Here is a 25,871-nt window from a genome sequence, read left to right as displayed (position 1 = left end):
AGGGCAAACCCAGGGCAGGAAGCCATCTTTACCTGGCATAATTTAACCCCCATTAAAATCCTTTGCCCAGGAATTAGCTCAGTAATACACAACGAGTTCTCTTTATTAAAGTAGCATCTTCCCCAAAAAAGCGTTTCATGAAGTGTGCTGCAGGGTGTTCTAAGATGAACAGGATTTCATGGTCAAATAAGTTTTGAGAAATGTCAGGTTATCATTATCAGACTGTCTTCCTTATTGCAAAACTTTTTAGAATCTTTAATATACTTATGTACATTGTGAATCTCTAAAAGGGTCATGCAACATTCAACACTTCCCTAAATTAATTAATCGAAGCATATATTTGTCATGAAACATCTTTTCTGAGAGCTAGCATTCTAGGGTACTCTCTGAGGAAGCACTTGATTAAGCCACCGTTGTCTCTCAGTAACCTCTTTAAAAATGCAAATATCCATGACACGAGGGGTTAACACATAAAAACTTTGTTGGGCACTGATTCCCTAATGCAGATGTTCCTTATGTTTATTTTGAGAAAACACTGAGAAAATCTGAGCTGAGATATGGAGAGGACAAAAAGACAACAGGGGAGGACTAAGAAGATTTGGATGGTATAGCATCATGAAAAGTTCTGGGTGGGTAGGAGAAATGTAATGATTAGCGAGTTGGAGGAAATGGGGAGAAAAAGGTGAAAGGAAAGCTAGGAAACATTTTGGGTGCTTTACAACCTAGCCAGGGACCAGCTCCCAACATTGATGGAAAGCAGAGGCAATCATTTACAGTATCCAGCCTCATGTACCTTCAGCCAGCGTCAATCTGACATCAGCATTTAAAATTCCCCTTTCACCACCATGCCTCATGCTTTCAAATGAACTGGTAAGAAGCAAAAGGAAACAGCAGCTCATTATTGGTCTTGTTGCCAAACATTACAACACCTCCAAAGAATTCATGAAAAAGGCCATGAGGGCCACGAGTTCTCAGTATTTTCACAGTAAGACACACATTAATGCCTGTTGTCACTAGACACTTTCCCCCTCTCTCTTACCAAGGCATCAAAGACAAGGATGTCATATTCATCACTTTGAGAATGCTCCATCATGATGTTGAAGAGGGCGTCCAGAGTATCCTGGAGAAACTGGAAGAAATAACAAAGGTTACACTATTTCAGAAACAAGACACAGTGCAGGTGACCCAGCAATCCCACTCCTGAGTGTCTACAAGAGAATGAGAGCACACATCCACCACATGTCATGCTCAAAAGGTCTAGAGTAGTTTTACTCATGACAGCCAGAAGTTCGAGGAACCCAACTGCCCATCAACCCCATCAACAGCAGAATGGATGCACAGATGGTGGCATTTTCACACTAGAGAATACTACACAGCTGGACTAAAGTGCAAACTACTTCCACAGGCAGCAATGAGGATGATTCTCACAAGTATTATATTCAGTAAAATACATGAGGCAGAGAAAGTACACTCTTCACTACTCCATTCTTATGAAATTTAAGAGTAGGCAAAAACCCATCAACGATGATGGTAGACAGGACAGTGATTACCCCAGGGGACTACTGGCTGAGAAGGGGTAAGAGGGAATCTACTATAATGCTAAAAATGGCCTGTATCTTCTTCTGGGTGGTGAGTACACATGGTGTGTACGTGTGTAAAAATCCATTATGCTATACTCTTAAGATAACTGCTCTGTATCTATTTCATCATATGTATATCATATTTAAATAACAAACTTTAAAAAAAAAAAAAGAATGCAAGAGGAAGACAACAAAAGTCTCATTTCTTCCATGACTTCTCCAAGCTACCAAAAGGCTATAGACTTTATAAGTGGTGTCTTGGGGAGTTACTCTGCCATTGCTGAACGAGGTAGATGGGAAGTGGTATACATTTACAGCATCTGGAAATTCTACTACTGCTTCTCCAGGTAGAGGCAATTAAATAAAACTTGATTTTCCTCCCTCCTAAGGGATGGGTCAATATTTCCTATAATCCCTCAAAACACATAGCTGCCATATAAAGATGTTTAATCTTGGAATTTCTAACTGTATCATGGAAACAAGATCTCCAGGACCATTGGGAAACACTTGTCCCAATTCATAAGGCTGGAGAGAAGGGTTGCTTTAATTAGATTTGCACTTCAGACACTTTCTATTCTCCACTACCATGTGGATGCAATAATACATCTGACATTTGCATTGTTTTCTGCTTATTTCACTTAAAATGTAAGCCCTGATGTCTTTCCCTTTCTCATCTTTAATACATAATGCTCTCCAAGCAGCAGAAACCAAGAATACTTTTTATTTCTAACAATGATGTGTGGGTAGTACTAAGAGATCATACTACTATATATATATATACACACACACACACATACATATATATGTATGCTCACACACATACATACATATATATGCATATACATATATATCAACATATGACAACAAAAATAATTAATAATTACCACTTATTGAACTTTGTTTTATATGCTTTGGTTTAATTGTTGTGTACTATGTGTAAGCGACTATTGAGTAAGTTTTAAATATTATCACCTTGAATGTTCATAACAGCCCTGAGAACTATGTCACACTTATATTATCACATAAAGTTGGCAAGTGGGAGAGCTGGGATTTACACCCAGGCTCATCTATTTCCAGAGATTGAACATAACCATTGTCTTCTGGCACCCAACATTCAGTGCCATTGAACCAAGTCACTCCCCTGGATTTCCCAATAAAGATTCCTCAAGGCAACTTGGGAGAATGTGTCCCATTGTTGGAAGAAAAGTTTCCTCATGTCCTTCAATACCTTGTTTCTCCCCTGAAGCCACCCACATGGAGAGTTCTGTCACTAGTGTAAGAATACAAACAAAATGAAGCCCCACTGACCTTCACCACTTCCTCTCCATCCACAATCTTCAACTTTTCTAAATTCTCCTGTAGCAGTTGAGGCTTCATACGCCACTTCAGCAAACCCAGCAAGCCCACTAAAATAGAGTCCAGACATTCAGAAGTATCATTACTGGCCTAACTGTCCATATCAGGACCTTCTTGGGCCTGCAAGCACATGCATACGCGTGCACACACACGGACACACACACTCCCCACAGACACAATTCTTGATGACCCCATTACCATTCTGAGTGAGCTTTGTGGAGCACACCAGGGTGGAAATGGAGAACACATCCCGGGAGCTGACAGAAAGCCCCCCGACGCTGCTGGAGCTCCTGCTCAGCGTGGCCCCCTTGTTTTCCACATGGTGTCGATAAGAAGGAAGGGTCAGGTATGCACTGGCATCCTCCATCTTCTTGCTGTCCCCCTGGAAACAACACTTGGTTACTGTCCCAAGCCAAGGCTTCACGCCCAATGCTACACAGAGTTTGCAGCAGATAAATTAGACACTGTGAAGTGAAGAGAGTCATAAAGAGTGAAGAAAATCATCAGAGATGCAGTAGACATTAGCTTGTGAGGCACGGCTGTTTTTCCACAATATAGGTAAGAATTCAAAGACACATTAATGGAAAGGGGGTTGATCCACTAGGTGAAAGCTCTCTGAACCTCATTAATGGCAAAATAAAAATGGAATCGAAAATTCCCAGACAGTCCATTTTAATTCATCCTTTTTTGAGATCATAATATATGCTCACCAGCAAAATAAGGAATCTATCTTAAAGAGGAATTTAATGGCAAAGGCACTAAGTAAGAATGTGCTGGGATCTGGACCCTGTTTTGCCATTCACAGGTCTATGCTTTCTTGAATACATTATTTTGCCTCTTGGTGTCTCATTTTATTTTTCATTAGTAAACTGAAGATAATCATCATCCCTACTTCCTAGAATACCTGAGCAAATAATATAGAATAATGCATATAGAATGCATAGCAGAGTGATAGGCACATAAGTGCCTTGGCATGCTAAAATGAATGACTAGAGGTAGGCATTACAGAAGATAATATTTATCTTACTCCATACCAGGAGTGGTACCAAGTGTTTTATATGCCTTGGTTCATTTCATTTAAGCCTCATCACAATCATATGAAGCAGATACTATTATTATCCTCGGTCAAGGAAACTGGGACCTAATGGGGGTAAAAGAAAATTGACTGCAACTGGGCCTCTGACCCCAAGGAGTTCACATTCTGTCAGGGAAGAAGGGCTTTCAAGCCAAGAACTCTATGTGTGATAAATGACAAAACAGAGGCTGTACAGAAGAAAGGGGGTTTTCTGGGAAAGTCAGAGAGACTCAGAGAATAAGAGTACCATGAGATGAAGCCTTAATGAGGCTGTGTTTGCCATGCATCCCACAGGCAAAAGGGCAATTTCAGCCTACAAGGCTAAGAAAGCCAAGGGCAATGGTGTGATCCATGTGCTGGCTACTCAACCTTGCCCTACCTCACAGCCATACACTTGCCTCCAGCCAGGTGCTAGTAGATGTATTCTGTTGTCATAAGAGGGCATGTGGGAAAGCAGCAGGTAAAACCAGACTAACACTTCTCCACGTCTCAAAAACAGTCCAAGTCTCATAATGTAAAAATAAAAATAGTGGAGATCTGCACTCCCTTTATAGTTTAGATGGCCCTTTTGCATGGGTCATCCTAGTGGGTTGTCATAAATATTGCCATAACTGCTTAAGAAAAAAGAAACTGAGACTCAGGAAGACATGTGAGATGAGTACAGGCTTAATCAGCAGCAACACGATCAGGACCGCAGGTTTTAATATTTTTCCATTAGCTACAATGCAGCATCTCTCAAACGTTTATTGTACGTCCTCTACACATGCCACAGAGGTCCTTACAGAATCAAGAGTATATAACAGTCATAACGATAACCTTTCTGTACATAACAATAACCTTTTCCATGTATTGAGTTCTTCCACGTACTCATCATTGCCATGTTTACATGTGCTGTCTCATAATTCTCACAATTATTCACTGAGGGCACAAAGATGAGGAAACAGAGGCCCAAAGAAGTCAAGATTTTGTAAGAGGCCACAAAGTTGGTAAACCCTGGTGTGTGTGATTCTGGGGTCCCTGCTGTTGACCACTAAGCAATTTTGCCATCACCCTCTTGCTTCCTGCACCCCCCTCAGTGCAGAGCTCCTTCCAACTCATGGTACCTTGAGGACAACCAAGTCATGGAATCCATCGTGTAGAGTAGTCCCATCTTCTTTCATCAGCTTCACATAGGACATGGCAAAGTTCTTTTCTCCTTTATCTTTAGCTGGAAATAGCATTGTGGGGTCAAGAAAGAAAATGATACATGGGCCACCCAGCTATTCCATTCTTCTCCCCTTAGAGGGAGGTGCAGACGTGCCATTCAGTATGGTACTCACATTCCAGAGATGACCGATGTCGAAACATGAATCGCAGATGGATCCTCTGCATGTCTTCAATAGGGACAGCCACCTCAACAGACAGAAACCAGAGCTCAGAACACAATGAGTTAAAGGGCCCTCCCCACTGCACCCCCACTCTTCCACAGCAGCCTGACCATTTAACTGAGAGAGCTGCCTGCTGATTTACAACCCATCCATCGAGCCTGATGAACTGTAAATAAATTACATAAGAACTAGTTATGAAGAGAAAATAAAGTACCAAATGTAATCCATTTGGCAAATTGCATTCCCAGCCAATGAAAAGAGGTCTGTAAATTATAGTGAGGAAAAATGAGTCTCCCCAAATTGATATAAAAGTCACATAACTTTAGCACAGGATTTGATGCACTGCAAACTGCACAATGCACATTTTCCTTACACACTCCAGGAGTTCTGGCAACTGCAGCAGGGCTTAGCAAATTAACAATCGTTGTTGGGGGGTTGCTTGAGGATTCTCATTTATGCAAATTAATAAAAATGCTTTAATCCAATAATATTTGGAAAAACCCTAGGGCTCATCTCACCCTTGATTGGACACATGTCCAGATGCTTTTGAATCCAAGGACACTGAGATAAGACAACAACCCACTGGTCACCTGGGCATCTCTGTCTAGTGAATGGCCCACTGGCATCACTGATTGTGATGCTTTCAGCCTGGCTCTGTGCAGGCCACCTCCCAAAGTCTCACAGCTGCTCTGCAATCTGAGATTCAGGCCAATGCAGAGAAGCTTAGCTACCTGAGAGAAGGACACTGATTTTAAAAAGGAACACAATTTGTACTGTACAGATGCCTATTAAACGCCAAAACAAATGTATAGTTGGGGGAACTTTCTGTTGCAGAAAATGAGAATTGAGCCTAAGGAGGTCCACCATCCTGTCCATGTTTCAGGCAGAGCAAAGGAACTGAGGGGCTCATGGGTAACTGCAGTCCAATTCATCCTTTCCCTGCGTGTTGAACGTTCACTAGAAACTACAATCATGTGGGGTGCTGGTCATGCTGATACAAGGCAGAGTCCTCACACTCAAAGAGTTCATGGTCCCATGTTACACAAGGGGCAATGTGTAACAGTCCTGTGACAAGGGCTAGCAAGGAGATATAACCAAGGTGCAAGAGAGAACAGAGAAGAGAAACCCAACGTGGTACATCAACTTTCTGACCTCAAAGTTGACAAGGTCATCAATTTGAAGGCAATGGGTATGAGGAGACACACTGAGGAAAGTAATAACATGTGTAACAAGTGAAGAACTGCTGGGGTTTGAATAGCTATCGCTGAAAAGGAAGTCATGTGTACGTCTTGTGTTTGGAGACAGAGCCCAGGGGGAATAAAGAATGCTGCTAATGATAAGGCAGAGATATTTGAAGCTATGATCAAGCTTCGGTGTTCACTGAATTGATTCCACATCCTTATTCCAATGCAGGTTATTCCTTTCTGCTTAGTGTGACGATCTGGTAATGTGAATATTTGTGGTTAATGTCACTTCTGTCAAGGAATTATCCCAAAAGGGCATCTTTCAGGCATTATGCAGCCTGTGATGAGTTCACATTGGCTTGCAAGCTCTGCCACTCCTCACCGCTGAGTAGAACAGCGCAGCTTGATGAAATGGGCACCACCCACAAGAGGACTATTTGACAATTCCATTTTGGTTACATCCTGCACCAAGGAAGGGTGATCAAGGGAACCAAGGTGCTCACCCACCAGGCCTCCATTTCCACTGGCTGACAATACCATCAGACACACGCTAGGGGGTCATTTCAGATTCAGAGAGGTGCCTCCAAGGACCCTAAGACCTTACAGATGGTGACTTCTGCTATAACCTAGAGTCAAAGAAGTTCTTTCTGTCACCCTGTGCCCCTCCAATATGTTCATGACTGGCTTCAGAATTTAGCTAGATATTTCATGAAGATAAACATAATATATTCGCATATGTTGTTTACAATCACATTGCTTCATCAAGCCTCCTACCTGCTTTGGTTAAAACCAGGAATTTCTAAAATATGTTCAACAGAATCCTAACCCCAGGATATGACGCTAGGAAAAAGGAAAATGCTCTGTAGTCAATGAGTTTTGGGATGTGCTCTGCATCCTTATTTCCTTTTGCAGATCTGCAGAGCACATTTACATCTCAAGGGCTCTAAGAACTTGACATAAGGAAGCCTTTAACTTCTATATTTGTTCTCAAGTTTCTCACATTTGATAAGGAAATGTTATTTTAATACATTTAATATACAATTCTTTTTTTTTTTCCCCTGAGACAGAGTCTCACTCTGTTGCCTAGGTTGGAGTGCAGTGGTGCAATCTCAGCTCACTACAACCTCCTCCTCCCAGGTTCAAGTGATTCTTGTGCCTCAGCCTCCTGAGTAGCTGGAACTACAGGCACATGCAACCATGCACAACTTATTTATTTATGTATTTATTTATTCATTTATTTTTAGTAGAGACAGAGCTTCACCATGTTGGCCAGGCTCGTCTCAAGCTCATGACCTCAGGTGATCCACCCACCTTGGCCTCCCAAAGTGCTGGGATTACAGGCATGAGCCACTGTACCTAGCCTGAAATGTTATTTTAATAAAAGACCACTTAGTATTCCACAGAACATTTTACGGGGAGATGCCATATGAGAAGGACCTGGAGGGAGACTTCATCAGATATCTGGAACAACTATATCTTTCCTCTGCCTTCCCCCCGCAACTACACAGAGAGGCGCAAAGCTGCCTGCCACTACCAATTAGACTGCCTTGTAGAGGGGTGGGTAAAAAATAGGCAAGGGTCAAGTGTTTGAAGGGCATCTTGAAGGAATGTAAAATCTAGTTCAGTTTTGCAGACTGAGATAACTGCCAAGTATAATCAGGAGTTGTATTAACTGAATAAGTACTCTCTTCCAAGGACTTGTCTGACAGTGTTATGTGTATCAAATCCTTTTACTTCCACAGTCAACCTATTGCTCCCATTTTACAGATGAGGAAACCAGGGCACAGAGCAGGTGAATGACTTGCCCAAGGTCACACCATTGGTGAGCATTAAGGCTGGAACACGAACCCAGACTCTCTGGGTCTAGGGTCCATGTGCAGAACTGCCTTGCTCGCCTGCTCTCATTAAAAGGAAGAAGGCTGGGCACGGTGGCTCATGCCCATAATCCCAGCACTTTGGAGGCCAAGGTGGGCAGATCACTTGAGGTCAGGAGTTTGAGACCAGCCTGGCCAACAAGGTGAAACCCCGTCTCTACTAAAAACACAAAAATTAGCCTGGTGTGGTGGCGCACACTTGTAATCCCAGCTACTCAAGGGGCTGAGACAGGAGAATCACTTGAACCCGGGAGACAGAGTTTGCAGTGAGCAGAGATGGTAACACTGTACTCTAGCCTGGGTAACAAAGTGAGAATCTGTCTCCAAAAAAAAAAAAAAAATGCTAATTGCTCCAGTCAGTATTCTGCTCCCTCAGGCTGCAGTGATGGGCACAGACCCAGAGCCAGACTGCTCAGGTTTGAATCCCAGCTCTGATGTTTCCTAGCAGTGTGGTCCTGGTCAGGCTACTTACCTGTTCTGTGCCAGTTTCCTCAACTATAAAATGAAGGAAATATTAGTACAAACCTCACATGGCTATTGTAAGCAATACATAAATTATTTAAATAAAGCACTTAAAACAGTGCCTGGTTCATGGTAAGAACTAGGCATGTGTTCACATCTATTATTATTATTATTAATTATTACCTTGACTGTTTCCATCCAACGTGGCTGTTTGACTTGATAGTACACGACGGAGCGATATTCATTCATGGGCTTGTCCCCTGCTCCCACGCAAATTGCATTCTGACCCAAGAAAGACAAAGTGAGAGAAAACATTACAGAATTGCCATTTTCTGTGCTTGCACAGGTTTGGTCCCTAGGCTACCACCAGCCTTAGGGACTGGGTCAACCCTGCCTTCCCTAGCCCTCATGCCAGGTGCCCATAATGACTCCTTCTCTACTACAGATTTACACAGAAGCGCCCCAGCCACCGGACTGAGAGGCGCTTAACTACAGAAATTCCATTACTTCCATTCTGGAAACCACTGGAGTGCACCAGGGCATTGATGTGAGTGCCTTATTGTAAGTGATAACCAGCCTTGGAGTTACTGCACACTGCCAGTCTTATTAATCCTATTTGTTTCCTAAATGTGAATGTGCACAAAGTTTACAAGCAGGCTCAGATAAGCCCAGTAGCAACTCTTCTGATGAATTTCCGCAGCTAACACATCAGGGCGGTGGGCAGTGCTGGGCGAAAGGAAAGAGCATAGGCTTCAGAGAGACTCCTGAGCACCTGCCTTAGAGAACAAGTCTGGAGTGAGGGGGTTTCGGGGAGGAGGCTCAGTTCAGGCCACAATAACAGAACATCTTCTGGGTACTCCATGCTGAGCACTGGGGTATGGGAATGGCTCAGATACTGAACCTGATGTGAGCTCACAGTTTAGTGCAGGAAACATTAGGGAACACATCATGACAGCAATGCAACATGATGACAGACACGTGTACACACTACTGTCGGGCACAGAGGAAGGACACAAGGACAGGTGAGGAATCAGGGAAGATTTCTTGGAGGCAATGACAGTTGAGTATCTTGAAGAAAGATTCCAAGTTGGCTCAGAGCAGAAATGTGGGAGGGGCTTTCTGAGCAGAGAGTGAGCACAGAGCACACATGCCCAAGTGGGACATTTATTTTTTGCCATAAAAATCACCCTCAGAGGTTCAGAAAGGAGCTGACCAACAAGGAATGATCTCCTAGTCGCATATAACAATGCCTAATTCTATGTTCATTCCAGCCCTTTGGCCCCCAAACAAGATCCAAGCTAGGATTACCCAGAAGGGGCCCTAAGTATGGTTTTTATACCAGGCCAAACAGTTTTCAATCCTCAGATTGCCAGATTCATAAGATTTGGTTCTGGAGCCCCAGCCCCTGCAATTGCAACCTGCGTGCCTCTCGGCATGTTGATGGCAAGTCATGCCTCTCACAAGATTCCATCAGATTCTCCCGTGGATCCTTGACCCTCCGCAGGCTGCATCACCAGAGCTGGCCACATACAGGCACTCCGTGAGCCCTGGCGAACCCCGCGAACCTGGGGAAAGGAAGACTGCCCTTCGCACTGGAAATCTCCCTGTGTGCTTCCGAGGTATGGAAAAGGAATGAGCTCAGTTTCAATATTGACTGACAGTACTTGCAGCCAAATCGATCCATTTGAAAACAGAATACGCGTAGTCCTTTCAGAATGTATCTTTAAAAGAAAAACAAGCGTAACCAATGAACCAGAACTGAGTGAAGACACACAACTCTCTTGTTTTTCCATGGGATGAAGCCTTGCAGAACTTCCGGAGGCACTAAGCTAAACACACATGCTTCCAAAGTCTTTCTAACCATTCAGAGTGGGTTTTGTGTCCGGCATCACGCTAAGCCCTGTACACACACCACCTCGCTTAATTCAGTCCTCATAACCACCTCTGACGCTTACTATCGGCATCCCCATTTCACAGCTGGGTAAACTGAGGCCCTGAGAGATTAAGCCACTTGCCCAAAAAGTGGCAAAGCCAAGACTATCTCACAGACCCTCTAACTACTCATCCAGTGTTCCTTCTATAAGAACCTAGATGCCTTCCAGCCTACAAAGATTTATATCTGGTGACATTTATGGGCTTAGAGCTTCTGTAGTTACAGTAAATCCCATGTAGCTTACAAAATCAGAAACTACACATATATCTCTGGTGAAAGTAAAACTGCTGTATGGCAGGCAACTGAATCTCACAAAACTGTACTGATGATGAAAATTTTTGATTTCCTAAGGCTGGAGAAAAAAGTCTCAGTACCAGTCAGAGAAAAGCCAGAGATAGTGCCCTAGCCCTCAACACTTCAGAGAGAAAACAGTGTTGGGAAGTGCACCCAGACAGCATTGTGACCACGGACTGAGCCCAGTTCGAGGGAAAATATAGAATGGTATATATCTCAAATCACACTGTTCCATCATTTTCTATATTGCCTATCCCCATGGCCCCCAATTAACAGTGAGAGCCCCTCATAGGTGTGGGAGACTTCAGGTCAGTAGAAGAAAATCTGGGTAAGGATCAGGAAGCCTGGAGGCTTTCATGTTGGCTTGGCCTTGGGAGAAACATCTCTGCAGGAGAAAATCCAGGCTCCTAACACATGCCCTGTTTACTTGGTAGGAATCAGGTGAGAACAAGATGATCCCAGGGAGGTGAACATACGTTAGGAAAGACAGTGTTCTCCTCTCACAAGACCACATCATGGGAAGATGCTAATCAGCATTCCTAAGGTGGGAATCAGGCCAGGAGTTCAGTATACCCTTCTAATAGTAATAGCTACATTTAATGAACACTTATTATGTAGATTACCTCATCTGATATTCACAAGAGCAAAGTGCCATTGCTGGTCCTATTTTCAGACAGAGACTCTCAGGCTTAGAGAGGTTATGTAACTGCCTCAACGTCCTCTTACTAATTCAGGCTGAGCTGGGCTTTGCACCTGGCTGTCTGGCCCCAGGGGTCATGGTCTTAACCACTATCCCATATTTCCCCTATCCCCTGCCTCCACCGCCTCAAGCTGGTTGGTCTCAGAAGAACAGAGGTTTCTTGGCCCAGCATCTGAGCCTTTCTCTTTCACCAGAACTTGCTTCTGGTTGGATTGCCTGTTTGACTCCCTTAGGTCCCTCAGAGGGCTTCACCCTGCACTTGTCTCTTCTCTGAATGTGACTCTCCTTCCTGCTGTTGGGTACTTACTGCATATCAGGTGCCTTATACCTACAGTGTGTTTTGTTTGTTGAGAAAGGGTCTCACTTTGTCATCCAGGCTGGAGTGGCTGGGGCGCAGTCTCAGCTCACTGCAACCTCTGCCTCCAGGGTTCAAGCAATTCTCGTGTCTCAACCTCCCGAGTAGCTGGGATTACAGGTGCCTGCCACCGCACTCAGCTAATTTTTGTATTTTCAGTAGAGAGGAGGTTTCACCTTCTTGGCCAGGCTGATCTCAAACTCCGGACCTCAAGTGATCTGCCCTCCTTGGCCTCCCAAAGTGCTGGGATTACAGGTGTGAGCTGCTGTGCCGGCGGCATGGTTTTTTTTCTTTAATTTTTTAATTTTAATTTTATAATTTTTAATTTTTGTGGGCACATAGTGTGTGTGTGTGTGTGTGTGTGTGTGTGTGTGTGTGTGTGTGTGTATTTATGGAGTAAATGAGATGTTCTGATACAAGTATACAATGCATAATAATCCCATCATGGAAATGGGGATCCATGTCCTCAAGCATTTATCCTTTGTGTTACAAACAATCCAATCATACACTTTCAGTTGTTTTAACACCCAGTCTTTTGTTTAACCTGCAACCCCATGAGAAGAGGTTGTTATTTCTTTTTACACATGAATACACTTGCCTAAAATCACACAGCTAATAAGCAGGGAGGTTGCAATTTGAACCCTGTCTGCCTGACCCCAGAGCCCACCCCATTAACTTCTCTGTATGACCCCTCCCGAGCAAGGCCCGTGACACCCCAAGGGGAGCCATGGGCAGGCCTAACCTCCTCTGCCCTCTGGTTCTGCCCTGCCAAAGACAGTGTGCATGCACCTAGAGCAGGAGGAGAAATCAATATTTCTAAAGGGGACCATTCTCACAGGAGCCCGCCAATATCAAACAGAAGTGTTTGAATGTGCTGCCTGACACTTAATTAGGCGGTAATATTTATTTCTGCAAATAAAGAAAGAAAAGCCTCCCACAGGCTTCCTAAGCAATTTTCAATAGTCAGTCAACTGAACTCCCTCAGAATTTCCCTAACAGAGGAAACCACAAATTATCACCATGCCCCATGGTTTGTTTCCATGCCAGGCCCCAGAATCCCTGCTTATCTACTCATCTTTGATAAGTGCATCTGCTCAGCCTGCTCGGGGTGACTTGAAAGGGTGACAAAAGTGGAAGAAAGAATGGTTCAGACAGGAGATAAGATGGCTGCTTGCCTGTTAACTATGTCTTTTAATTTGTCCTTTGGCAGCATCGAAGGTAAGTGTATCAACGTTTCAAAAATGAAGCTGAGGTTAAAAAGTTCTCCAACAGGTAAGTTGGATAAAAGTAACTTCAAAGCGATGATCTCTACACTTGGGAATTGCAATTTCCCTTTCAGATAAAAACCCTCGGCTCCTTTATGCTCCTTGAAGCCAAGGGTTTCTCACTTATTTTATTTTTTGGAAAAGTTTCAGATTCCAACAAAAGGACGATGCGTTCAGTGCTTAGATTTTGTTCAAATAGATACTAATTAACATGACCAGTCTTTAGGAAAAAAAGGCAACTGTGAGGATTTCTTTACATTTAAAAAATGATTATGAATCTTCCCAAATTTGTCAGCAGTGGTTATTAGCCTCATTTTTTAAAATGAGAAATAAATTGGAGAATTTTGTTACATGTACAGGCATTGTAGTGAAGTGTCTCAGAGAGCCTGGAACCAGTCAAACCCCATCTGTGCCATACGCTAACGTTATGGCTTTGGGCGAGTTATTGTAAGTGACAAACGTTTTGTTTCCCTATCTGTAAAATGGGGCATAATAAAGGAAATGTGTCATACTATCACACGGCCTGATACTTGGTAATTCCCCTGTGAATGTTAGTTATTCTTGGGTACAAAGTATCAATGTGATCTCCAGGCCCCACGGACAGAACTGATGCCTCTTCCATCTTCACACCCCCTCTCTGATGAACACACCCACCCTACTTGGCTATTTGATCACTCACAGTGGCCTAAGAGGAATGTTCGCCCATGCTAAAACTAATCGTGAGGGCTGATTTTCTTTTCAGCTAACTACTCTGAAACGAGGAATCGAGAAACAAAACCCTCCTACGCACTGGGCACGGCACTGACAACCTTAAAGGAAATACAAGCAAACAAATATAAACACACATGACAAATATTGGACAGGACATATGCTGTATAAATATAGCAATGCGCTTTGCATTCCTGAATACACCCGGCTAGCTCTCTGGAGGCCAATTTACGAATAAGGCTTTCCACCAGCATTTCTGGCTGAGCGCTGGGGAGTTAGACTAAGTGTTGAGAATGTCTGCTTTGAGCACATCCTGAGCCTCCACACCAGCCCAAGGCACTGTATTGATCCTCTTTCTTACCATGGACTTTGCCTGAATAAACCAGCTCAGGTTTCCATGAGAACATTTTAACTGCAGAAAGCTAACCTATAAGCTGAGACCAAGCAAAAATACATACATATATGTATGCATACATACATACATGTATACATACATGCATGCATATATATACATACATACATATGTAGAAGAAGGAGTTGTGAAAGGAAAGGAACAGACATTGAAAAACTGCTTTGGTATAAGGAAATATCACAAGGTCTTATTACGGAACACTGCGCTAACCAAGCTCAAAAGGTGTAGATCACATTATTCAACACCATCCCAAAGGCACCTGGCATTTAGACAACAGAATCACGGAGAGGAAAAGTACATCTTTACAAGCAGAGGCCCCCAAGGGGGACCCTGTCACCCAGAGCAGCAGCGAGTCCCTTACGGGCAGCGTTTTGCCGTCCTCCGCGCACACACACATGATGACTTCCACATTCCTCTGTGTGGTCTTGTTGTACTTGTCAAAGTCACCTTGTAAGAGAGTAATGTAGATGTCGTTCCTGACATCCCCTGAGGCATAAGGAGAGAGACAAGAGTTAGCGTGGATTGCAGCAGGAGAGACGCTAACTAGAGGGGATGGAGGGTGAGAAGAAGCTCCCCCACCTGGATTGCTATTAATTAAAATCAGAACTGCTTAGAGAAAGCATTTTTCCCTCATCAGGGAGGCTGGAGAAGTAGGTAACAAGGGGATGAAGGGATGCTAGGAAATCAGTTGCAAAAAGGGAAGTAGGGACACTCAAAATTGGCCATGTTTTTCTCAACATTAAAAATCATTTAATTTTCATCCTCTAGTGACACCTTCTGGGAAGGCAAAGCAAAGCTCCAATTGAATTGATCCTGTCCCATGAAAACAACCAAACATACACATCTGCCGATGTTTTACTGTATAGGAGCAGAACAGAGCAACTTTCCATGTATCCTAGGGACACAGGGTTAGGAAGGAGCTGCAGAGGATCTTCGGGAAGGGAGGCAAGAAAAATAGAAAATCTGCCAGACACAGGTAGCCCATGCCTGTAATCCCAGCACTTTGGGAGGTCAAAGCGGGCAGATCGCCTGAGCTCAGGAGTTCAAAACCAGCCTGGGTGACATGGCGAAACCCTGTGTCTATCAAAAATACAAAAAAATTAGACGAGTGTGGTGGCACATGTCTGTGGTCCCAGCTGCTCAGGAGGCTGAGGTAGGAGTATTTCTTGAGCCTGGGAGGCAGAGGCTGCAGTGAACCGAGGTCACACCAGTGTACTCTGCACTCCAGCCTGAGTAACAGAGCCAAACACCATCTCAAAAAAAAAAAAAAAAAAAAAGGAATAGAAAATCCTACAAGGGGATACACAAGTAATTGAAGTCTCAGGTAAAGCATGGACAAATAAATGACAGCACAGGCCCTAGGAGACCACCACCAGAAAAATGTGGAAAGAAAAGGCAAGTCAGTGAGAGCCATCGTGAACAGAAGTCCAAGACACAGGTTTAAGACACAAAAGAGAAGTTTCAAAAGAGTATTACTATTGTCAAAAGACAAAATTACAACAAATTTAGTTTAAAGACCTCACTTGGCTCTATTGCAATTCTAGAATCGGGTAATGCTTCATTCCATAAAATAGAATCAGTGTTCCAAAGAGCTGAGCAGAAGAGGTTGGCTTTATAGACAGAGAAGGCCTGAAGGAAGTAGAAGCAAGACAGAGCGAATTGGTTATTTCGAAGGTATTGCTCTCATAAGGATGAAACAGGGAAACAGAAAAATAGAAAAGTGACTGATTGGTTAACATCAGGTTACTTCAGATTACCCTTTGCTGTGAGGATTAAAGCAAAGGGAACTTCGTTATGCCCACTGAAAACTGAAAATGGCCTGTCTGGAAAATAGGCTATTTCTCTTTCTCTCTTTTCTTTCTTTTTCTTTCTTTTTCTTTCCTCTCTCCCTCCCCCTCTCTCTCTCCTCCCCCACCGCCCGCTCTCTCTCTTCTCCCCCATCTCTCCCCACTCTCCCAATTTCTTGCAAGATCAGATAACAATTTACTTTAGGTTTGGTGACATGAAACTTTAGCATGGCTGACTCCATTTTGATTTTCAGTCTGGTATGTTGGGGGCTGGTGCAGGAACTTAGTCTAAAACAATGCTCTCCTATAATTTTTGTTTAATATTACATAAACTCATTTTTTAAAATTACACACACATTTGAAAATGTACTGGCTACTTCTGGAGATAAAGATATGAAGGAGTTTTTAACATTTCACTTTATACCTTTTCATGCCATTTAAATATTTTACAATGAACATGAATTCCTTTGGTAATATTAAAAAAAAAACAAAAAAGCTTAAAAATATAAGAGAATGACAATATTCTCCCAGAAAGAGTGGAACTGTCCTGAATGTAGTAAAATAGAAATGATGTCCACAATAAATTATTAAGTGATAAAACAAGTTGTAGAATACTATATAAAATATATTAAGTAAAGGAATATAAAGTATGACCCCATCTGTGGGGAAAAGGGGTATGTGTGTATATTTACATGCATGTGTCTATTTTGTTAATGCATAGAAGCTTTCGGATATACAGAAATCAGTTTTAGTGGTTACCTTCAGGGAGAGAAACGGAGAGAGGCAGTAAAAAAGGAAGGAGTTGACTCTTTAAAAGGAAAATGAATCAGACAAGCTGAATTGGCCCCTATGTCCCCAGGGGAAGGTTAGAGCAGCTGTGTCTCACCTGGCATGATGATCTCCGGGAAGCCCAGCTTCCTGGCCACCACGGTGGTCCTGTCCACCAGGTGTGGATAGTCCTTGCGAATCTGAATGATGTCACCTACTAGCATCTTCATGGTCACCCAGAGGCCTGGAAAGGAACGGCTCACGGTGAAGAGCCCACTTTTGCAAGTGTTCTCTCAGTCGGCCCTCCTGCCACCTCTCCCCTCTGTCTTTCTGGAGATGGCTGGGAACAGAGCCATACAACCACAGATGCAGCCACTCAGCCCACAGGGCCTCTGGAGCGGGAGATCTCTGGGTCTGAATCCCACTAATTATTTCCAGCAGTGTCAGCCTCTGGCAAATTATCCCGCTTCTCTAAGCCCAAAGTGAGGATGACACCACCTATCTCACGGGCCTGCAGTAAGAATGAAATCAAACAAGGTAACTTCTTAACGTGCCCCTGGAACACAGGAGACATTCAGAATGTATCAATTGCTCTCTTCTTTTGGGCACAAGGACAAGCCTCCAATTTGCTTCAGGAGATGTGACTTATCCCTATAGATCATATGTTCCCATTCTTCCCAGTGGTCTGTCGGGAAGGAAAGCTAAGCATCCCAGGGTTGAGGATTTTGATTCATTTGCTGAAGAGTTAGGGGCTCCCAAGCTGGAGCAGGCTCAGCCCACTGGCACACTGGCATTATACCTTGCCCGCCACTGTCCCCCTTGGAGGCTATGACTTTGCCCAGCAGGCTGTGTAGGAAGTCATTCTCAGCTGTAACCCTGGAAAGGAAAAGAGAGCATGAAATGTCCGCATCGTGCCCTCCTTGTGTTTCAAGGTGCCCCAGGAAGCTCCCCAGCCCCTCCACATGCCTCAGGTGAAAAGCGAGCTTGCGTGTCAGCTCAGGGTATATACATGCTATCAAGAGGTACATCACTTTTTATCACAAAGCAATGTGGCTCTGAAATTTTGGAATATCAATGCTACAGGTAGAGGCCATTTCTTATTCTCCAGGAAGATGCTTAAAAAGGCAGGATTCCAAAGCTTTCAACATGCATATCTGCTCAGCAAGGGTAAAGCCTTGAGTTGCTCCTGCTAAGTCGTAATCACACGCCTTCAGCAAAGTCACTAGCCTCATTAGCTGGACCATCCTTAGGGTTGTTAAGTACTGATGATGCTCTCAAACTGGAGCCCTGCTTTCTGGAGGACTCCTTTTGAAACAGGAGAGGAGAGGATATTCACCTTCCTTATTGCCCGCCTCGTAAGTTACGGATATGTCTACACATGAGAGCAAGGTTAGGATTCCCTGCCACACGCTTCTGAAATGCTGTTGCTTCACAGCTTTGTGGTTTCTGCTGCACGTGTAATTAATGCATTAATCTTTTGCTGATTATCTGTTTAATTCCCCATCTATAGGATGAGCTCCATGAAGACAGGGCTCATCTAGTTCACTACTTCATCCTCCATGCTTAGCACAGTGCCAGCCTCTGCCAGGCTGCCAATAAATGTCTGTGGCATAAATAACATCTGATGAATGAATGGGTGAAAAGCTGTTTGGTTTTGAGTGCCTGGGCACTGAGCCAATGATTCTCACCCAGCACTCCCCTTGGGAGGCTCCACCTGCCTATCACTACCTCAGGGAACCAGTGCCCTCTGAGCTCCAGCAGCTCTTAATGACAAAGGATGTGGCCGAATAGAAAGAAATGGGAAATGTCTTACGGATGAAAAGGAATGAAGTGCTGCTTTTCTTCATCACTCTCTGCTTTCCCCTTGATGATGTCTGTTATATCCATAACTAGAAAGAGGGCAGAATGAATTAATGGTTTAACTTCCTCCTGCTCCCACAAAGGGATGACAGTGGGATGAGCTTGTGGGACAGGAGGTAGGGCCTGGGATGCCTGGGGGTCAGGAAAGCCTAAAATGGCAAGCAAGCCAGTGCTGCACAATACACAGACGGCAGAGGTTCCTTGCATGCAGCACCACGGCAAATACCTCTAAGCAAAGCAGACTAGGACGTCAGTGGGCCAGAGAGGCATCCAAGAGCACCATGGCTTAGCAGAGGACAAAAGGAAAGGGTCAGAGCCATGGCTGTGGAATTCAGCAATTAGGTTTGGATTTGACACGCATGTATTGAATGTCTACTGTGCCTACAAAACCAGAGAGCAATGACTGGGTCTCTGTAGGATCTGAGAATCTCATGAAATATTCACCCTCTTTTCGTAAGCATACCCATATGTACAGATACATAACTGAAGAATCTTCAAATCCTGTGATTCCAGACAGATCCCGTATCCTCTGAAACCTTTCCTTAAATCAGCCACTAAGGGTCCCAAAACCAAGGTAAAGAACTCCTACACTAGAATGGAGATTATAGAAATGGGAGTGTAGGAGAAGGCTGAAAAAAGCTGCTCAAATCAAGCCCATACCCTAGTTAGAGAAAATGCCTCAAACACTCCAGGCACTGGGCAGGGGGCCATTAAAATTGTATGGGTAATAACCAAGCACTGACTGCATCTAGATCAAGAGGGGAGTCAGAGAGCAGACAGGAGAAATTGAGCATCTATTCTCTCTAACAGACTCTCCTCATCCATCCTCAGTGCTGTGATTAGGGCGGGGCAATTTCCCTTTGGCTCCAGAGTTATTCAGAGGACCTGGTAGATCAGAGAATCATCTCTCCCTGCCCAGAGTAAATACTATGGAGATGAGGACATGACCTATATTAAAGCTCCTGGGGCTTCTGCTGAAATTAATGGGAAAGAGGTACATTCTTTCCACTGGGTTGCTAAGTTGGTAGGATGCAAGCTTGGAACAGCTGGCTGATAATTTGCCAACTAATTGGACAGCCACCTTCTTAGTAAGCCAGCATGAGGACATAGGGACTAAGCAAGAAACAGACAAATTCTTCATAGTAGGCCAGCATGAGGACATAGGAGCAAGAAAGAGACAAATTGATTTGAGTTCCTGGATCTGGCTATGCCTGAAGCAATCTATTCATAAGCCTTTCAGTTACACCAGTAAAGTACCTTTTTTCCTTCTTCTACCAGTTTAGATCAGATTTCTGTCACCTGACACCAAAAGAGAGGTCAGGCTACAGCTGAGGACAAAGACACACTTTGCAGTAAGGTTGGAAGACCCTCACTGCCTTAACGGAAACACCGTGGTGTCAGAAACGCCCCACAGGTAGAATCAGAGCATTTTAGAGCAGTAGAGGACTTCATGAATTAATCAGGTGCAAGTTCTTCATTTTGCACATAATAAAACTAAGGCCCTGAGAAAAATGCTTGCCCAAGATCACTGGCTGGCTAGCTAGCCGCAGTCCCAGGTTAAAAAAAAAAAAAAAAAAAAAAAAAAAAACAGTGAGCTCAGTAAAATATCCTCCACTCCACCACCTTGCAAGCAGTGCCAAGGGACTAGTTGGAGAGTAAGCAGGTCTGCGATTACAGGTCAGAGCATCTTGAAGTGAGAAACCTGAAACACTGAGGTTAGCTATGGTATGCAGGGGTTATAAATGGTATACTCTTACAATTTTATATTTTAATAAAAAGAATAAAACTGGCATATCAAATCACCATTTTCACAGGTATTTAAATTGCCTTTGACGAAAAACATACATTATGTAAAGTAGGTTGATTAAAAGAAAATATATTAGGTAAATAACAGTATAAGTGGTAGCCAAACATAACTAAAACCATAAAAGTGGGGCCTTAGAAACCCCAAGAGAGCTAAAGCTTAAGAGGAATGCAGAGCGGATGTTCCTGTACAGCAGCCTCAGGCAGGGCTCTGCCTCGGGTCACACCAATTCTCCAAATGTCCGTTTCCATCTGGAATTTAGATGCGTGGTAGGTGACTCATTCTGTGTAACTGCATTTCCTGTCCTAGATATATTTTTTAAATGATTTGCTCCTCATAATTAGATCCTGCCTGTATTGTTTTTCCTTTTTCACAGAGCTGGGGAGCAAAGGCGTCAACTGCTCAGACGGCACCGGTCTCCCAGTGCTCTGCTCCAGACAAGAGGAGCCCATGATTCACTGTGGTCATCATAAATCTGGACTTAGTCACCAATTATTTCGATTTAGTCACCAGAAATGTAGTTATTAAGGGCTGTCTGGCATAAATTTTGCAGGGGTGGGGGCAGCAGGAGGAGGTTGGGAAAGAAATCATCATTACAATTCAGCCACATAAAATGTGCGCTCCAATAAAAATTAATGGTGCAGAGTGTGTCCCTTACCTGCCACCCCAAACGGCCTCCTCAGCCCCTGCGTGCACTTCTTTGCACCAGTATCCTTAAGATCCATCTTGCCGACCCGGACTATTTGACAAATCAAGTAAATTTTATCCCTGTTGAGGTCTTTGTTTCCAAGATCCTATGGGGAAAGAAAGAAAAAATTACCCATCATGTGCTGAATGGGGGAAAAAAAAAAAGTAGACAAGAAAACCCAGTAATAGTCATTTCTAAGGGATGTACATAATACTTGCTATACACGGACCAATCATACAATAAGACCTGGAAAACACAGAAAACAAGGCTCTCACACCCATTTTACAGATCAGCAAGGTAAAGTTTGCAAAGGAAAATGAGTGATAGAACTCTAGTGTTTAATCCCAATTCTTCCCTCTCAAAATGATAGGACGAGAGAAGGGTAGAGGTGGAATATCAGCTGTACAGACAGGATTCTCCGTATGCTGAGGTGATGGATCCAAAAGTAGCATTTGCTACAGATGACTCGGATGACGCCATCGGTCACATCATTGCTCAGAACCTCTGAGAGAGAAGGCGAAAGGAAGAGAGAAAAATCATAACAGCTACCATTCCCTGAACATCTGAAGTGTGGCCATCAGTTGGGCTGAGGGGGTGCTAACAACCCCAATATCTCAGAGCTTATAGCGCAGCAGTTTACTTCTAGTGCAGTCTACAGGGCCAATGCAGAGGGGTAGGGGCTCTGATTACTTACTTACTCTGGGCCCCTGGCTGGCAGCTCTATCTCAGCACAGCTGCTCTCATTGTCTCTGTGGCAGGGGAAAGGAATGTGGCAAATCACTTCTGGCTCTTAAATCCTCTACCCAAGAGAGGTGCACATCATTTTTGCTTGCATGTCATTTGCCAAAGAAAGGCATATGGCCGCACCTGACTTCAAGGGGTCAGGAAACTGCAGTTAACTATCTGTGTGTTTGTTTATTTATTTACTTTATTTGAAGACAGGGCTTCACTCTGTCACACAGGCTAGATGGCAGTGGCATGATCACAGCTCACTGCAGCCTCAATCTCCCAGATTCAAATAATCCTCCCACCTCAGCCTCTTGAGTAGCTCGGACTACAGGCACGAGCCACCATGCCCAGCTAATTTTTTTGTTTGTTTGTTTTAGAGATGGGATCTCACTATGTTATCCAGGCTGATTTCAAACTCTTGGGTTCAAGCAATCCTCCCACATCAGCCTCCCAAAGTGCTGGGATTAAAGACATGAGCCACCAGACCCAGCTCAACTGAGTCTAGAAAAGCCAAAAGTGGTGAAATGCACTAATGTCTCATCCACTATGCTAAGCGATTCATGCATGATCAGATTCAGTCCCTCACATCTCTGAAGTACATACAATTATTGCATCCCCATTTTACAGATGGGGAAACTGAGACACAAAGAAGATAAGAGGCTTCCCCAAGGTCATGACCATAGCCCATGAGACTCTGGGCTTTCAGCCCAGTTCCTGACACCAAAGACCACAAACACAGCTACTACAGTACAGCTCCCTTGCCATCAGAAAGGCACGCAGGAGGAAACTCCTGACTGCCTGCTCAAATCTAAAAACTTCAGTGATCCCAGGGCCCCGTGCCAGTGAGGATCAGCTCAGGAAGAAACAACAAGGCATGCTGTTGGCATCAGAGTAGAATACCCTGGGCCAGGTCTCAAAAGGGAACAGTTTATTCTCCTTCGAGTTAATTCTCCTGTGGGCATATGCACTGGGAACAAGCTGTCAGCTCACGTCAGATCCAGGACCAATGCACAGCTGCCATCCCCAACCTCTCACTATGCTGGTATAGGAGGAAAGGAGTGGGGCTGTGAGAAATCTCTGGGAACAAGGCAAGGCCCCAGTGTGGTCCACACCTTCCTGCTTGGGGACCGTGATGGTTAAATTTCATATGTCAACCTGGCTAGGTTGTGGTGCCTAGCTGTTTGGTCAAACACCAGTCTGGATGTTGCTATAAAGGTATTTTGTAGACCTGATTAATATCTACAACCAGCTGACTAAGTAAAGGAGATGACGTTCTATAATGTCTGTGGGCCTCATCCAACCAGCTGAAGGTCTTAAGAGCAAAAACTGAGGTTTCCCAGACAAGGAGGAATTCTGCCTCAAGACTGTGGTATAGAAATCCTGCCTGAGTTTCCAGCCTGCCAGCCTACCTTTAGCATCTCAAACTTACATTCCATGGGTTCTGTTTCCCCGGAGAGCACTGACTGGTACAAGGGCTGTCCATCCACCAGCTGCAGGAATGGACATCTGCTTTTCAGGCTAAGAAAGACGCCCCACCCCGTCATCTTCGTCCCTTGCCTTGTTCTGCAGGCATTTGAATTTGAGATCCCAATTATCTCACATCCAGATGGTTGGAACAGCCTTGTCTCTGGCCTGACTCCTTCTTCCAAACCACCCTGAAATCTCTTACGAATTCATCTTTAGACATTGCAGCTATTATAACATTTCTCTCCCCCCAACAACACTAATAGCTCCCTATTTCCTACCCTATTAGTTCTACTCTTTCCCAGTTGACATGAAAGGACCTAGACATAATATATCCAGCTGTCCTAGCCCACTGATTCCCCATGACTCTCTGAATATAAGTAGGTTATTTTTGTCACAAAGATTTCTTTATTGCTCTGTAAACACACAATGCTCACTTCCAACTCTGGATCTTTCTTCCTGACCAGCCTGTTCCCACACCTCCCCTCCAATGCTTGCCTCTTCCTCCTCTACATATCCACATCCTTTCCATCCTTAAAACTTGAATCCTGCTCCCTTCATAATGACCTCCATCCCTAATACCTTCTCTCCTCAAATTAGGATTCTTCATATTTTTGAAATACTTAGATTGGTGCCTTTCAGAGGTATTTCAGAGCCACAGAGGCCCTGATACCTGAAAGCTTCCTAGACACGAAGGGGCTGATTTGCACCCCCCCACCCCCACCACACACACACATACCCCAAATTCATATATCGAATACCTAATCTTCAGTGTCTCACAATATGACTGCATTTGGAAACAGGGTCTTTAAATAAGTAATTAAGTTAAAAAGAGGTGGTTTGGTCAGTATGACTGTTGTCCTTAGAAGATATCAGTGCACAAACAGAGAGAAGATCACGGTGAATACTCGGGGAGAAGACAGGCATCTGCAAACCAAGACTAGAGGCCTAGGAAGAAAACCAACCCTCCCAGCACCTTAATCTCAGACTTCTAGACTCCAGAATTGTGAGAAAATACATTTCTTTTGCTTATATGAACCAATCTGTGATAGTTATGGCAGGCCTAGCAAACTAATATACTACATAAACCTAGAAGATTCCTAGGTAAGCCCCCATTCCACCCTCTTCTCTTAAAAATTTTTTACTTGCTCAAAGGAAGATATCAGACCTCTTAGAGCTGTCTCATCGGACGGCGCCCTCACTGCCGCCCCCCACACACACCTCCACACTAAAGAATCTTAAAGTATAAAAAATAGCCAAATGTTATATTCACATTATATTCTCTGGAGGGTGTGTCAACTGGCAATCCTTATACAGAATTTTGCTCCAAACCATGGTGTCTCCCAGTCATTTCTGCTTTGGCCTTATAAAACTCGAAAGTGTTGGGGAAGCAGGACAATGGAACTTAACAAGTGACACCTGATTTAGGAACTCATTAGTTCTTCTTTTATTGTTCACTCTTGTTTCCTGTGTGTTAGCAGCCACCCCGAAACTGGGCTAAATCTTAGGGAACCTCATAGTATATGCTGCTTTCCTCTTACACAGCCTTGTGGGGTGCACCCTTACAAAACAGAGGGAAAGGGCCGGGAGCAGTGGCTTACGCCTGTAATCCCAGCACTTTGGGAGGCAGAGGTGGGTGGATCATGAGGTCAGAAGATTGAGACTATCCTGGCCAACATGGTGAAACCCTGTCTATACTAAAATACAAAAAATTAGCCGGGTGTGGTGGCATGCGCCTGTAGTCCCAGCTACTTGGGAGGCTGAGGCAGGGGGATTGCTTGAACCCAGGAGGTGGAGGTTGCAGTGAGCCGAGATTACACCACTGCACTCCAGCCTGGCGACAGAGCAAGACTCCATCTCAAAAAATAAAAATAAAAATAAATAAATAAATACATACATAAATAAATAAAACAAAACAGGAGGAAAGTCAACAGTCAACTGGACCTACATGCCAGGCTCAGAGAGGCTCAAAGAGCTGGAAGCCTTCCCCCAACATAGGAGACCAGGAAGAGCTAACATCCAGAGAGGGAGGAAATAAGGCCAGCAAGACACATGCTTGCCAAGTCTTATCTCATCTCTAATTCAAATGTCACCTCACCACCCAGTTGAAAGTAACTTCCAGTCACATACCATCACATCACCCTGTTTTAATTATCCTGCGTTGCTTGGATTGCTTTCTGACATTGCTCTTGTTTATTTGTGCATG

General features: G+C 43.9%; 1 protein-coding gene across 3 annotated transcripts in view; it reads right to left on the bottom strand.

Moving 5' to 3' along the window:
• DOCK2 (dedicator of cytokinesis 2) overlaps positions 1-25,871 on the bottom strand; it is a 436,838-nt gene that overhangs the window by 357,168 nt on the left and 53,799 nt on the right. For all 3 annotated transcript variants that reach the window (XM_028849908.2, XM_028849910.2, XM_077937437.1), the window contains exons 10-20: positions 21,443-21,578; positions 18,934-19,009; positions 17,920-17,996; positions 17,239-17,364; positions 14,927-15,051; positions 9,082-9,180; positions 5,331-5,403; positions 5,115-5,218; positions 3,135-3,318; positions 2,889-2,986; positions 1,040-1,129 (exon numbers count right to left, since the gene is read on the bottom strand). In XM_028849908.2, the coding sequence (XP_028705741.2) occupies positions 1,040-1,129; positions 2,889-2,986; positions 3,135-3,318; positions 5,115-5,218; positions 5,331-5,403; positions 9,082-9,180; positions 14,927-15,051; positions 17,239-17,364; positions 17,920-17,996; positions 18,934-19,009; positions 21,443-21,578 (1,188 nt within the window). The remainder of the gene's footprint in view (positions 1-1,039; positions 1,130-2,888; positions 2,987-3,134; positions 3,319-5,114; positions 5,219-5,330; positions 5,404-9,081; positions 9,181-14,926; positions 15,052-17,238; positions 17,365-17,919; positions 17,997-18,933; positions 19,010-21,442; positions 21,579-25,871) is intronic.

Source organism: Macaca mulatta, chromosome 6 (assembly GCF_049350105.2).
Source record: "Macaca mulatta isolate MMU2019108-1 chromosome 6, T2T-MMU8v2.0, whole genome shotgun sequence".
NCBI lineage: Eukaryota > Metazoa > Chordata > Mammalia > Primates > Cercopithecidae > Macaca > Macaca mulatta.
Note: the sequence above shows the minus strand (reverse complement) of the source record. Positions and strands in the feature narration are given on the sequence as shown.